Source organism: Alligator sinensis, unplaced genomic scaffold, assembly GCF_000455745.1.
Source record: "Alligator sinensis unplaced genomic scaffold, ASM45574v1 scaffold309_1, whole genome shotgun sequence".
NCBI lineage: Eukaryota > Metazoa > Chordata > Crocodylia > Alligatoridae > Alligator > Alligator sinensis.
Genome location: NW_005842080.1, coordinates 717,225 through 730,503, shown reverse-complemented (window position 1 = coordinate 730,503; position 13,279 = coordinate 717,225). Strand labels below are relative to the sequence as shown.

General features: G+C 39.7%; 1 protein-coding gene across 2 annotated transcripts in view; it reads left to right on the top strand.

Annotated features, from left to right (window-relative positions):
* ARMC4 (armadillo repeat containing 4) overlaps positions 1-13,279 on the top strand; it is a 192,148-nt gene that overhangs the window by 15,149 nt on the left and 163,720 nt on the right. For both annotated transcript variants that reach the window (XM_025204423.1, XM_006023779.3), the window contains exons 3-6: positions 1,325-1,520; positions 2,087-2,193; positions 2,665-2,801; positions 10,467-10,583. In XM_025204423.1, the coding sequence (XP_025060208.1) occupies positions 1,325-1,520; positions 2,087-2,193; positions 2,665-2,801; positions 10,467-10,583 (557 nt within the window). The remainder of the gene's footprint in view (positions 1-1,324; positions 1,521-2,086; positions 2,194-2,664; positions 2,802-10,466; positions 10,584-13,279) is intronic.

Genomic DNA, 13,279 nt, shown 5'->3' with positions numbered 1-13,279 from the left:
TCAATGTGATGCTGTGGCTAGTAAAGCGACCAAAACACTGGCTTGCATCCGTAAATGCTTTTCAAGCAAATCCCAGGACATCATTCTCCCCTTCTACTCAGCCTTGGTGAGGCCGCAGCTGGAGTACTGCATCCAGTTTTGGGCCCCACAATTCAAAAAGGATGTGGAGAAACTTGAGAGAGTCCAGAGAAGAGCCACGCGCATGATCAGAGGTCAGGAAAACAGACCTTATGACGACAGGCTGAGAGCTAGGGGGGTCTTTAGCCTGGAAAAGCGCAGGCTCAGGGGTGATCTGATGGCACCCTATAAATTTATCAGGGGTGACCACCAGTATCTGGGGGAACGTTTGTTCACCAGAGCGCACAAGGGATGACAAGGTTGAACAGTTATAAACTACTGCAAGACCGTTTCAGGCTGGACATAAGGAAGAATTTCTTTACTGTCCGAGCCCCCAAGGTCTGGAACAGCCTGCCATTGGGGGTGGTTCAAGCACCTACATTGAACACCTTCAAGAGTAAATAGGATGCTTTTCTTGCTGGGATCCTATGACCCCAGCTGACTTCCTTTCCTTCGGGCAGGGGGCTGGACTCGATGATCTTCCGAGGTCCCTTCCAGCCCTAATGTCTATGAAATCTATGAAATCCCTAAAGGTAAATATTCATCAAAGAATGACTTTATTATTTACCTCTTGGTTCAGTAACTCTTCATATTTTAAATCTTTGTTTTTATTGAGGAAGGCAATTCCTGTTTGTCATTTAAGGGGTTGTTTACCTGAATTTTGTTTTCATATTTTTAAAAACTCCTGTATAAGTACATTTCACAGCAGACAAGTGATGTGAAATCATTTAATCCAGCAGGATGAAACAGTAACATATGAAAATACCTACTATACAGAGGTGTAGATCGTATCCATGTTGGTCTAAGGACATAGGCAGACAAAATTCTTTGGGTGAATCTGATATCTTTTATTAGACCAACTTAAATAGTTGGAAAAATTTTTCTTAGCAAGCTTTCGGGGTAAAAACCCTTTGTCAGGCTGAGGAAACTGTAGATGCTTCCTCAGCCTGATGAAGGGTTTTTAAACCCAAAAGCTTGCTAAGAAATTTTTTTCCAGCTATTTAAGTTGGTCTAATAAAAGATATCAGATTCACCCAAAGAACCTTGTCTGCCTACTGTACAGAGAGGTGCATACTATCTTTTCAATACCATATATTTGTTCATGCTATAAATTTACAGTATTAGAACAGTGTTTAAATCCTTATGCAATTACATTATTTAAAACCTTCTACAATCAATTTCCAAGTATCGCATTTCTTGTTTATAGCCAATAGAGATCCTATAGTGAAAATTCTTGGTCCTGGATATGGAACTGTTGAGGGAGAAGATATGTCCATGCTGCGCTTGCTGGAAAAAGTGAAGAAAGATGATGATCCTGAAACAGAGATTAAAATGAAAATCTCTCTTCTTCTTCAACAGCTGGATATGCAATTGCTTAACAGTTCTTTAAAACATATTTCACGGTAAGTGCATTTCAAATGGAGCTTTGTGCATTTTTAGCCAGTAGATTTTTGTTTTGTTTTTAAATTAAATTCATTTTAACCCAAAACATATGCTTTCTGTGTGATATAAAGAAATCACTGAAGTAAAAACAAAGGTATGAAAATAATCTTTATTAAAACCAGGAAAAGTTACAGAAATGAAAGATATTTTCTAGAGATTTCACTATGTATGTATATGTGTTTCCATATCTGCAAGTGCTTCACATGTTTTATACTTTGAAAGAAACTCAAAATACCTTGTATAAATAATTGTAATTAAAACATTTTCATAGAGTTGTTTATTTAATAGTGGAAAACCATAAGATTACATTTAATTTGCCAATTAGTAGTACGAATTACATCTTAACTATAAAACTAAAAGTTCACTAAACTAAAATGGGAAGCAGGCCCATTTCTAGATTTTTATTCCTACAGCTCAGAAACTCATTTTACAAGGAGAGAAACAAAATCCCATTATATCACCTTCTAAATATTTTTAAATATTCTTTTTGTTTGTTAGTTTTTAGAACATTTTTTGTTACTTACAGAGAGGTGAGATTAACTCCAACTTCTGTAAAAAATGAGGTGGATCTACTCAAGCATTTCTCTGGGAAAGGAGAAGATACAGTACTGGAATCTCTTGAATATACATCAGGTTCAGATTCTACTATTGATGTTTTACATTTATCTTTACCCTTTAAACATGAAAAATTGGATTTTACTATGAATACGTTAAACTAAGTTTAGTAGTTCTGATTTAAAGTATATTTAAAAAATAAGGAGAACAAGATGTACCTATAGATATAAAGTGTGAGTCTTCAACTTTTACTTAAATATGTAATCCTTATTTATAAATAGTCCCACTGAAATTAATGGAAGTAATTAAGGACCTGATCCTTAAAGTGTTGAACCTATGCTTAAGTGCATTGTTAGATCAGGCCAGACCATTTCGAATATTACAAAATCAAATCATGAATGAATATGAATTATTCACATGAGGAAGGGTGTGGGTTTGGGACCTTCATGTGTATGAATGTTATCATTTAAAATCTGTTCAAGCCTAACTATTACAAATCACTACATCTTTCTAAAAGCAGATGAAAACACTGTCTGTAATTGGTTTCAGATTATGAATTTTCCAATGGGTGCCGAGCCCCACCTTGGAGACAAGTACATGGAGAAATTTGTTATTTGATTGTTAAACCACATGACACCAATCCTTTGTTCATCACTTGCAGCACAGCAGGCGTGTTTCTAAATGGGGTAAGCAATAATAAAAGCTTTTACCTGGAATTATAGACAATTGTGCATGTGATGAAATGGAAGATTTAAAGTAGCAGTATTTACCCTTTAAGTCCTGCAGAGTTATGCTAATGACAGTGCAGAGAAAGACAAAACATTCAAGTCATTGTATTCTCTCTTTTTTATTTGAATGCATGTATTGTTTTGTGGTATGTGCATATGTTCCAGGCACCCAAGATTTGAGATTTTTGTTAGTTGTTGTCTGCTTTGATCCATGAGTGTGTGCCCTAAACCTCCAAGTGTATTCTTCTAGTGGTATAAAAAGTGGTATAAAATGCAATGTGAAACCACTCCAATTCTCTTTTGGGTCCTGACTGAGATAAAGGATCAATAACCATCTTAGTACCACTGTCCACAACTACCTTCACTTGATATATTTTCTTTATAACTTATAAACAGTTTTTTCTGCTTGTTATATTTGGTTTTTAATATAGGGTTAGAGGGTCTGTGATAGCTTGTGGGGGGAAATAAGGACATTCTCCCCCCGCTTTTCTATTCTCTTTTTGTTGCTTCCTTCTTTAAAAATGGGATTGTTTTATACCTAAATAAAAGCATTTAAATCTATTAGTGCTCCTTTCTTTTAAATGGTGACCTTGACACCTGTTTTGGGGAGCCTTGTAATCCCCTAAAGTGCAACATCCTCAAGTTACTTTACACAAGAGTTAAAAAAATTGAAGGAAATTCAAATAGGAAACTAGGAATCTTTGGCTTCGTTAGGTGCCAGTGAATGTTCCCTCAAGCCACTGTCAAAGAAACCCTGCTCTCGCAGGTGAGATAGTAAGAGATGTGCCTATTTGTCTGGGAAGGTAAAGAAGGGTAATTTGCTTTGCCAATCCTCTTCAAAAAAGACGGTCTATTTCCCTGTGCTGCTCTAAGCCTCATTACAGATACCTGGGAAACAGGTCGCAGATTTAGGACCTTTGGTGTGCACTAATATGGTGTCATTGGTCTGGGTACAGTGAGGACTGCCTCTATACTTCTCGCTGTTTTACCAGTTCAGTTCATAGTAACAGGTGATTTAACAGTTGCCAGTCAAACAGAATCCTCTTTCCTCTCTGGAGGTATTCATCTGGTACTGAGATGAAAGACTTGCACCTCCATATTTATCTCCAGGACTGTCTATGAGCCAGAGAAGAGTTTTACCTACCCCTGTATCTATGGCTCCTCTGTTATACTCAGGTGTTTTACTCTTCATTTGCCTCACCAGTTAGTGACAGACTAATCTCTCTTTTCTAACATGCTCTCCTCAGCTAAGTCCAGAGGTGAGACCTAGAATGTCATACCATTCTAGGCATACAGAATGCCTTTAAGGACTGCTTACAAGTCCTTTATGTTGTGGTTTGCTTCCATCTGGGGTCTGCCTTCATTCACTTATACTGGGTAATGGCCTTACTGGAATTCATGATAACCATGGGTTTTAACTAGAGGCTGCCAAACTCAATATGCTAACAGTCATACATCTAATTTAGAAGCAGCAGCCAGATGAAGAAGAGCTCTAAGAACAGGAGGGTGTTTCTCTGTCTGCCATCTTTCATCATTCTGACTAGAAGTAGATGTGGCAGTGACTCATCTTCATTTCCTGATGATATCAGACCATTACTGGAGCCGATTAAAATATTTATTGTCTCTGCAGCTTCCTCTGCAGAAAATTCACAAAACACCACACAAATAAATAAATATTTCCCATGCTTCTGTGCCAAGGAAGCTCATCCTTCCTGTAGACAAAAAGCTTCTCAAACTTGTTTAATACTGTGTGGCAGACTCTACCTTAAAAAAGCACATAAAATAATAGTATATTCCACCTGGAGGAGGAGAATATTTGCATTCACATCATGGGCAAATAGTAATTTCCTTTCACTTCCTCAGAACTAATTGTTTTGGATTATGTTGGCTAGCACAGCAACAGCTTAATACAAAACCAAAGTAGGTGCGGCTCTGTCTTCTCAACTGTGTACAAAAGCAATAAGAATATGGAATTGGCATATGCACCATCTGATCATTGTAACAGCAGTTCACATGCCAGGTTTCAAAATGTTTTCACCGATGGTCTAAGCAGTCCTGTTTTATGACCATTTTAACACAAGGATCTCACGTGTGGGCTTCATGACTTATTACAGTTTATACTGCAGTTGATATTCCAGTGCCAGTTACGTATCTGTACATCTACATGCAACCTGATGGAACAAGAAATGTCATAGTGTTTGCTTTCAGATATGATTCATCTCAGTGATGCCTTCCTGGTTCAACGGTCAGGTCAATTAATGTAGACATTTTCATCTGTGCCAGAGAATTCTGAGACAAATCAGGACAGTAATAATCATTGTAATAATTTCCAAATAACTAAGGGATTTCTGGTTTCCACAAGTTAATCAGCTCTCCCACAATGCATCTTTTTCCACCTGCTTCTTAAACTGGTGATGCTTCTGACTCAAGACAAAGATTCAGTATATCATCCCAATTGTCTTTTGCTTCATCCAGTAGAATGGTATTTGAATGGATGTCAGATTTAGAAAAACTCATGCTCCTTACAAGTTCAGTCCATTTTATTTAGCAGCATGAAGAAAGCTACAAGAACGATGTACATATCAAAATAGAAGAAAAGATTCCACACTTGGTACAGTCAACACTGCATTTCTCCTCTGTAGTCAACACGACCAAATGCTCTGGACTATGCAGGTGTTTTCTCAAACTTTATGAGAGTCTGGTTAACATTTGTGCTTTCAATCCCTCAGTTCATGATTCCATTATATTTTCATACGCACTCATAGCAGGTTTCCATAAAGAACTTGTAGGCTGTGTCAAGAGGAGCTCAAAAGTGTGGTATGTGGCGCCACAGACCCATCTGCAGCACCACACACCACACATGCAGGCATTCCCCCTACTGCTACTTTGCAGTGCAGGGGTTTTCTTGACCCAGGAGATCCCAGGGTAAAAAGAACTCACACCAAAAAAAGCGGGGTGATGCACATGGTGGCAGCACATGCCACCCAATACCAGAGCTTGGTCAGCCAGAGCCATGCTTCGGCTGCTGGCCAGGCTCCCTGCTGCAGCTCCTGGAGGCTGCCAGAACCCCGGATAAGGCTGCTGGGGCCAGCACAGTAGCTGGCCCCAGCCTCCACTACCCCACCAGGGTAACCTGCCACGGACCAGAGTGCACATGGCATGGGCGTTTCCTTGAACCTCCATAGGTGAGCCACTGCTATTTGCCTCAGGGAAGCACACATTCCCGCTCGTCTGGATGCAGCCCTAAGGGCCATCTTCATTATTGAAATGAAGACCCAGAGCACACTGGAACCCTTGAAGACTGCTTTGTGCTCCAGAGTTTGAGTGCTTGTCAGCTGATGTGTCTCCTAGCTGGGGGAGTGCATGTTGTGCTCCTGCAGCTGGGAGGTCCAATCAACTGATGGGGTTCTGAGCCAGGGGAACACATGTTGTACTCCTGCAGCTAGGAGCTCTGATCAGCTGACTGGGGTTCCCTGATGGGGGAGTGCATGGTGCAATGGAATCTGATACTTAATCCCCACGATCACACCTCCTGCTATGTGCCATAGCAGGAACTGTGCTTGTTGGGATCATGGATCAGATTCAATAGCACCTTTAATTTAACCTCTGTCAGGGGCCTGTCACCCCAAACCACATTCTAGCTGGGAAGAGATGACATTTAATTTCTTAGATATTTGAAGGATTTTAGAGTTTTATTTGCACAGAACTAAACACTTAAGACAGCGTCCTAATTAATTTGCTATCTAATTGAGAGAATGAAATGGTGCTATTTCTGTTTAAAGACTTGAAATGAATCTCTGGATATACCCAACTTTGTTACAACATCACTAATGTGATGATACTAATGCACATTCAGTCAGAGTCCATGCAGCTTCAGTAGCTTCCCTTGAAAGGTTCCCAGATTGATTTACGTATGACAGGAGTATCAAACTCATCAGGCCACAGGGACCAGATGAATGGCGTGGGGATTGTCCATGGCACAGATTGGGCCCACAGACTGGTCCTGCATGCCAGATCCAACACATTTCATAGACTGACCTGGCCCTCTGCACTGTGTGCATCATGTTGGGGCAATCCAGCATGCACCACATGCAGCGTGTGGGTCAACTCCAACACCCATAGGCATCACTGAAGGCCAGGTGATGGGGTTCTGTTGGCCATATCCAGCCTGTAGACTGTATCTTTGACAGCCCTGATGTAATTGTTGCTGGTAGGTATTGTAGGGCTTGAGTCCTCTCCTACCAGGCATCCTACCTCCTTGCAACATCATAGTGAGTTCTTAAATATAGCATTACTTGCGTGTCCTGTTAGTTGTTCCAGCTCTCCTGCCACGTCTTGATGTTCTTCCTGGGAGACAGACACCTGCAGGTGTCTCATGAGATCTCATGCCTTTGGTTTCTTTGTGGGGCTCCAACCTCCCCTTTACCCTACCCTGACCACATACAGGGCCAGAACAGGCATCGTTGTCTTGGACCTCTCTTTCTCCAGGTGATATCTTCTCACCTGTGCCTCCCGCCATTAGAGAGAGAGAGAGAGATGGTGCCTGGCCATTGGCTCTTCCTTAGCCATTCTTTGACTTGGACTAATGTCCCCATGACTAAGTTTATCACGGCTTTGCATTAATAGAGTTCTTTAAACAGTAACTTAGGAAAAGTAACTTAAAGCTCAACTGATCAGCCTCTGCTGGGATGCACTCATGATTAATGGGTTTCTTGCCATGAGCTGAATTCTGGGGTTCGTCGGCTTCCCACTGTAACCCTCAATTTCAATAGGGCCCTCTCCTGGGTCCCTGTCCCTTTGGCTGCCGAACCTTGGTTTGCCTGCGGAACCTTGGCCTTGATGCTGTCTAGGGCTTCATTCCAGCCTTGACTCTAGGGCCTTGGCCCTTCAGAGGGACTGCTCCCTATTAAGTGGCTCACCACCTGGCTCTGATCAGCTGCAGGGCCATATAGGGCCTCCCTGTCCAGCTTCACGTTGCCTCCTGGCTCCCATCCCTGCTATTCTCCAAGAGGTACCTCTGGGTCCCAGTGCAGTTTGTTCTGGTTGTGCTCTGGGCTCCTCCCTTTTCTCATCCCAGCCGCTCTTCGCCGGGGCACACAGCTGGCTCTGCTCTCTGGGCGAACTGTGCACGGCTTCCCGGCCCCAGCCTTCCGTGGCTGGCAGCAATTCGCCCCAGCTGTGTGCCAGCTTGCTGCCCTCTCTCCACTCTGCCGGGGCGTCTCAGCAGTTCCGCCCCTCTGGTGAGCCGCTCGGAGCCTTTTCTCCCCTGTCTCTCCACTCTTTGCGGCGTTTTCTCAATGCTTCTCACTCCTTCTCTTTTCTTTGCTGAGCCGCAGGCTCAGGCTGCTGCAGAACTGCTGTGCTGGAGCCTGTCATTCCGGCGTCACTCTGTCTGCTGTGTGGAAAGAGGAAAACGAGGAAAACCCCTGTTAGCTTTCTCTTCCTCTCCCATAGTAATGCAGAAATATCACAATTTATATCACTGGTCAGGAAGCCTTGATTTAATCATTGTTTTCTACAAAAGTACATTCTTGTAGTTTAGTGTCCTTTATTCATTTAACTTCTTGAAACTTTACACTTTTAGAGAGAGGTAAGGGCTTGACTCTGTGTACACAGACTTGCAGACAGACAAGAAGGCTGATGGGTAGGTAATCAGTTCTGTTATCTGTCATCTCCATATATTGCTGTTAACAAGGATGTTATCTCTGGAGAGACAAATCCAGAGTTTGAGAACCGAAACTAATGACAGAGATGCTTAATGGGATCTTCTAGACTGAGTCCCATTGGGTAGAGTGTTTTTTTCTTTAATCTTTACTAATTTATAGAGGAGCCTCTGGGAACCCCATAAGATTGGGCCCCTAATATAGTCCATGGCCTGTTGTGATCTATATATATATGAAACTTTTCTAAAAAGGTTACATGAATATATTGTGTCAAATAGTATATAATTAGAAGTTATAATCCCTATTCCATGATTATATTTGAGCTTTAACATATCTTAAATGAAAACTATCTTTATATAGGGTTGTTTTTTTAAAAAGCATCTTAACAAAAAAACTTTTTTTCAATGATTTAAATAAAAAATCCATTAATTTTTTTTTTTAATAGTTGATTTTTATCCATCCTGATTAAGCATGAAGTGGTAGCGTGGTTGAATATAGATTTTAAAAATATTCATGTGGTTCACAACCGGCTTAATTTGCAATGGGTTGGTGAATGATGGATGAACCACACAGCTGATTGCTGCAGCTTTTATTTAAAAAAGCACAGCTTCTCCACCACTCAGCTGAATTTCATCACCAGTCCTGCTCAGCTGATCAGAGAAGCAGGACCTTTGAAATAAAACCCACAACAAACAACAGGAGCTCTTCACCAGTCCCACACAGCTGTTTGCAAGTGGCTGTCTGTACCCCTGGCTGGTTTGTAAACACTAATCTCCACAGGGGACTGTGAAACCTAACCATGCTAAGAATCAGCTTCTATGGTTTATGGAGAGGCAAGGATATTTTTTGGTCATCTTTTATAAGACCAACTGCATGGCTAGGCTCTTGTAATAGGGAAGTATTGCAGTCATTTCTGCAAGCAGTACGCTATCTCGGAGATGACAGTTAATATATCTCAGTGGTACTGTTTAAAAACTGTAATAACTGTAAACGATAGTTTGACCACTTCATTTTGTAAAATTAGTCTTTCTACCCACTTCAGCAAACGCTTCACTTGTGTATATATTTAACCATGTGAGTAGTTCCACTGAAGTGAGTCTGGGGGTGTTTTTATAAGGTGGCAAAAAATATTCATCACCTCTCTGAATTTTAATGAACAGTGCTATGTTAAGCAGTAATAATCCAGGGAATAATTTACTTGTGTTATTTATATTTTTTTGCATTTGGTTAATCAGCTACAATCAAATGTAGCACTTTGAGAATGAAAGTTCTTTGTGGATTTTAGAGAGGATGGATAAAAAAAACTGATAGTGGAAAGTCAGTAGCAATTTTATGAAGCAAGAACCTCCGCTCCTAATTAAATAACTTGTCCTGATTCACTAAGGAAGTCTGGAAAAGAGCAGAGAGTGGAATCCAGATTTCCTGAATTGCAGTCCCAAGACTGTTTTTCTCTCTTATGATGATCAATTGTATAAAAATGTGAGTGTATTAGCCAAGTAGAAGAAAAATAAAATGCATTTAATAATTCATACATTTTAAAGAAAACAAGTCCTGTACATCTTTGCCTTTGCTTAAAGCTAGGTCCGTGATCTTCTAAATGGTTTCTATTGGATGAAGTGCTTACTATTCTGAGTAGTCCCATTCAGTCCCACTGAAATAATAAAATCACAGATTTTAAGGCCAGAGGGACCACTATGATAGTTTAGTCTAACATGCATAATTTGAGCAATAAAATTTCACCTCATAATTCCTATATCAAGTTCATAGATGTTGGTTGAATGACAGCCTTTTAGCAAGCTCTCCAGTATATAGCGCAAGACTTCAAGTGATGGAGAATTGTCTTTACCATAAAAATGTGTGCTTTACTTCTAGTCTGTAGGGTAAATATTTTATTGATGCCATAGTTGAAAAAACTTATATAAGAGAATATTAGTAATGATTCCAATTTTCTTTTTTTAAGGGTAGGGAAAAGGAGAAAGATGATATCGAATATGAGAGAAAAAGTGACATATATAAAGACCTTGTCACATTTTTAAGGGAAAGATCACCTAAATTTCTGGAAAATATGGCTAAACAGGTATGTATGTACTGGTATTATTTTGCACACTGTACTCTGTGTCACTATTGTAAATAATTGTACATTGGTGAAAATAGCACTTTTAAATAATATGAAAGGCATGGATTTTTGGGGGTCATACCTTGTATTGGACAAACTATATAGTTGGGAGGGACATAGACAAGCTTTTGTACTGCTGTACTTTTCCTCAGGTCTTTTTAACTAACTTTGTTCAAAATATAAAAAGTTCATATGAACTATTTGTAGAGCTGCTAGAACCCTGCAGTTTCATTTAAAAAATAGCTGGTAAAAAATCTACTGAACATTTTTAATGTTCTCTACTGTATTTATATATATCCATAATAAGATGCAGAATTTGTAAGAGCATTGCTTATGCTAAGTATATTCCTTTCTTATATCATAAAATTAAAGCAGTGGGAGACTATTTTTACCCTCTTTAGTCCATGAGTAATCACGTGTAAAAATACCTTTTTACTTACAATATTTATACTATTTTGTTTTTCAGTGACAGCTGTTTAATATTTTTAACTATATGAAAGTATTGTAAAACATTGAAATGTTTCAGGTTTGTATGTGTTTGGTTTGTTTTCTTTAACCATTTAACATGTTTATTTACTAACAGAATGGTAAAGCCATTCAGAGAAAGCACTCTCAAGACTCACTGTTGAGCAAAAAAATGTTGTTTTTATGGATCCATACACCAGTTTTCATCATTTGCTTCTATTTGCTTTCTTAAGGAATAGTTGTGGTTTTATGCATAGGTATAAACATATGTGTTGTGTTAGTACAGCAAGTGTTAGATGCCAAGCCCTCAGGAGGCAGAGCCAAAGGGTGCTGATGGAAGTGACATTTTGTTGTGTGATCAGTCCCCTGACAGAAGTACACGGCTGTAGAGCATTTTAAAAATGCCTGATCACACAACAAATTAATCCTCATTACATGAGGTTTCAGATGAAGGCTCTCCAAAGCGGAGTGCTTCATTATCTTCTGTCAGTCCTTGCCCAGGATGTAGCCCAGCCCATGGCCCTGGTGCTGTCTGCATAATGGGAGAAGGAGAAGGGAGAGGAGGGGAGCTGCAGGCTGGGGTTTGCCCAGCCTGTCAGAGGGTGGGGGGATGGAAGGGGTGGATTGGAGCTTGACTTCCGCCCCCCCCCCCGACCAAATAGCGAACTTCTGTTGGGAAGGCAGGGCGAGGAGGGTCACTGTAACTCATGGTACTTTCTGTGAAGCACCATGAGTTACAGCAGGGAGCTGCATATCTGTCAGCACCTAAAGTGATTTGTGTAGGACCAAGTCTTACTAAGCATGTAACCATTTAAATCTCATAATAACGTATACCACTGCAGGTTTTGTTAATGTCATGCATTTCAGTGCCATAGAGCTTTAAAGAGATGCTTCTTTATGCTGTTGTTTCTTTGAGACTATTAACTTGGTTCTCTTTCAATGATAAAAACACCAAGATATGTTTAAGGGGATTAAAAACTGGGTCCAATCATGGGAGTTGTAAAACCCACCTTCCAAGTATAAGACCTGTATCCACAAATCAATTAAAGATCCCCAGTTCAGTATTCTAACAAGCTCTGCCCTGCTTAGTGGTAGCCTGGCTCCAATGGATTCTGATTGGAAACACCTGTCTCTAAGACACTTTTCAAAGTAGTGTTCACCACCACAAAGTAGGGCTCACTGATAAGGTGATATAGCCTAAGCTTTATGCAGAGGACTTGGCCCACTGAATCCAACAACTTGTGTGTAAAATTAGGAGAAAAAGAAAGATGAAAATGAAAAAGGACTAACAATGCTCAGATTTATAAAATGATATTCTAGAGAAATAGAAATCATAAAACAAGCAAAGTTGGAATTATTCATATTATACATGTCTCAGACTCTTATTATCTAATGTCTTTATAGTACAGAACAGTTTTGTTGTAATTAATAATTGCTCATACTTTGGCTTCATCCACAATTAATTTTTCTACAGGTTTTTGTGTCTAAAATTAAAACCCAGTACTTGAAGAAGTCATTTTGTTATAATATGATATCCACCCAGTATGTGAGATCAATTCTTTATTTTACATAAAAAGATTTGTTCATCATCTGGTGTTCTTTATTATGGAGTACTAGAATTTTTAAAGCAGGAAAATATGATATATAAAAATGTTTTTTTACTTAAGTGTCAGAGTTGAGAGGTATGTTACCAGTTTGCACAGCATGTCTAGCCACCATGCTACATAAGTTCTATAATTTAAGAATCTTTGGCTTCTGTTTGGATTTCAATAATAGCTAGAGTAAGAAATACCGTATTTTATCTATTACAATAGCATCCAGTAGTGTCACTATAGTTAAACTTGTTTCATTGTTCCCATTACAAGACCTCCTTTTTAGAATTTCAGTGGTTTATTGCTTGGCAGTAAAATTCATTGCAGGCTGAAACTTGTCAGAAGGCCCAAACTTTTTATGTAGTACCCTTCATCCAAAAAAATCTGAAAGTATTTTTCCCAATATTTTAGGGCAGGAAATAGAAAAGAATGCTGTATCCAACAGAATCTGTACGAGAACTGGGTAGGCTGAATGTTGCTATTTAAATTGGAATTTGGCTAAGACACCCACCTTATAGATTCATAGATTCATAGATGTCAGGGTCGGAAGGGAACTCAATAGATCATCGAGTCCGACCCCCTGCATAGGCAGGAAACAGG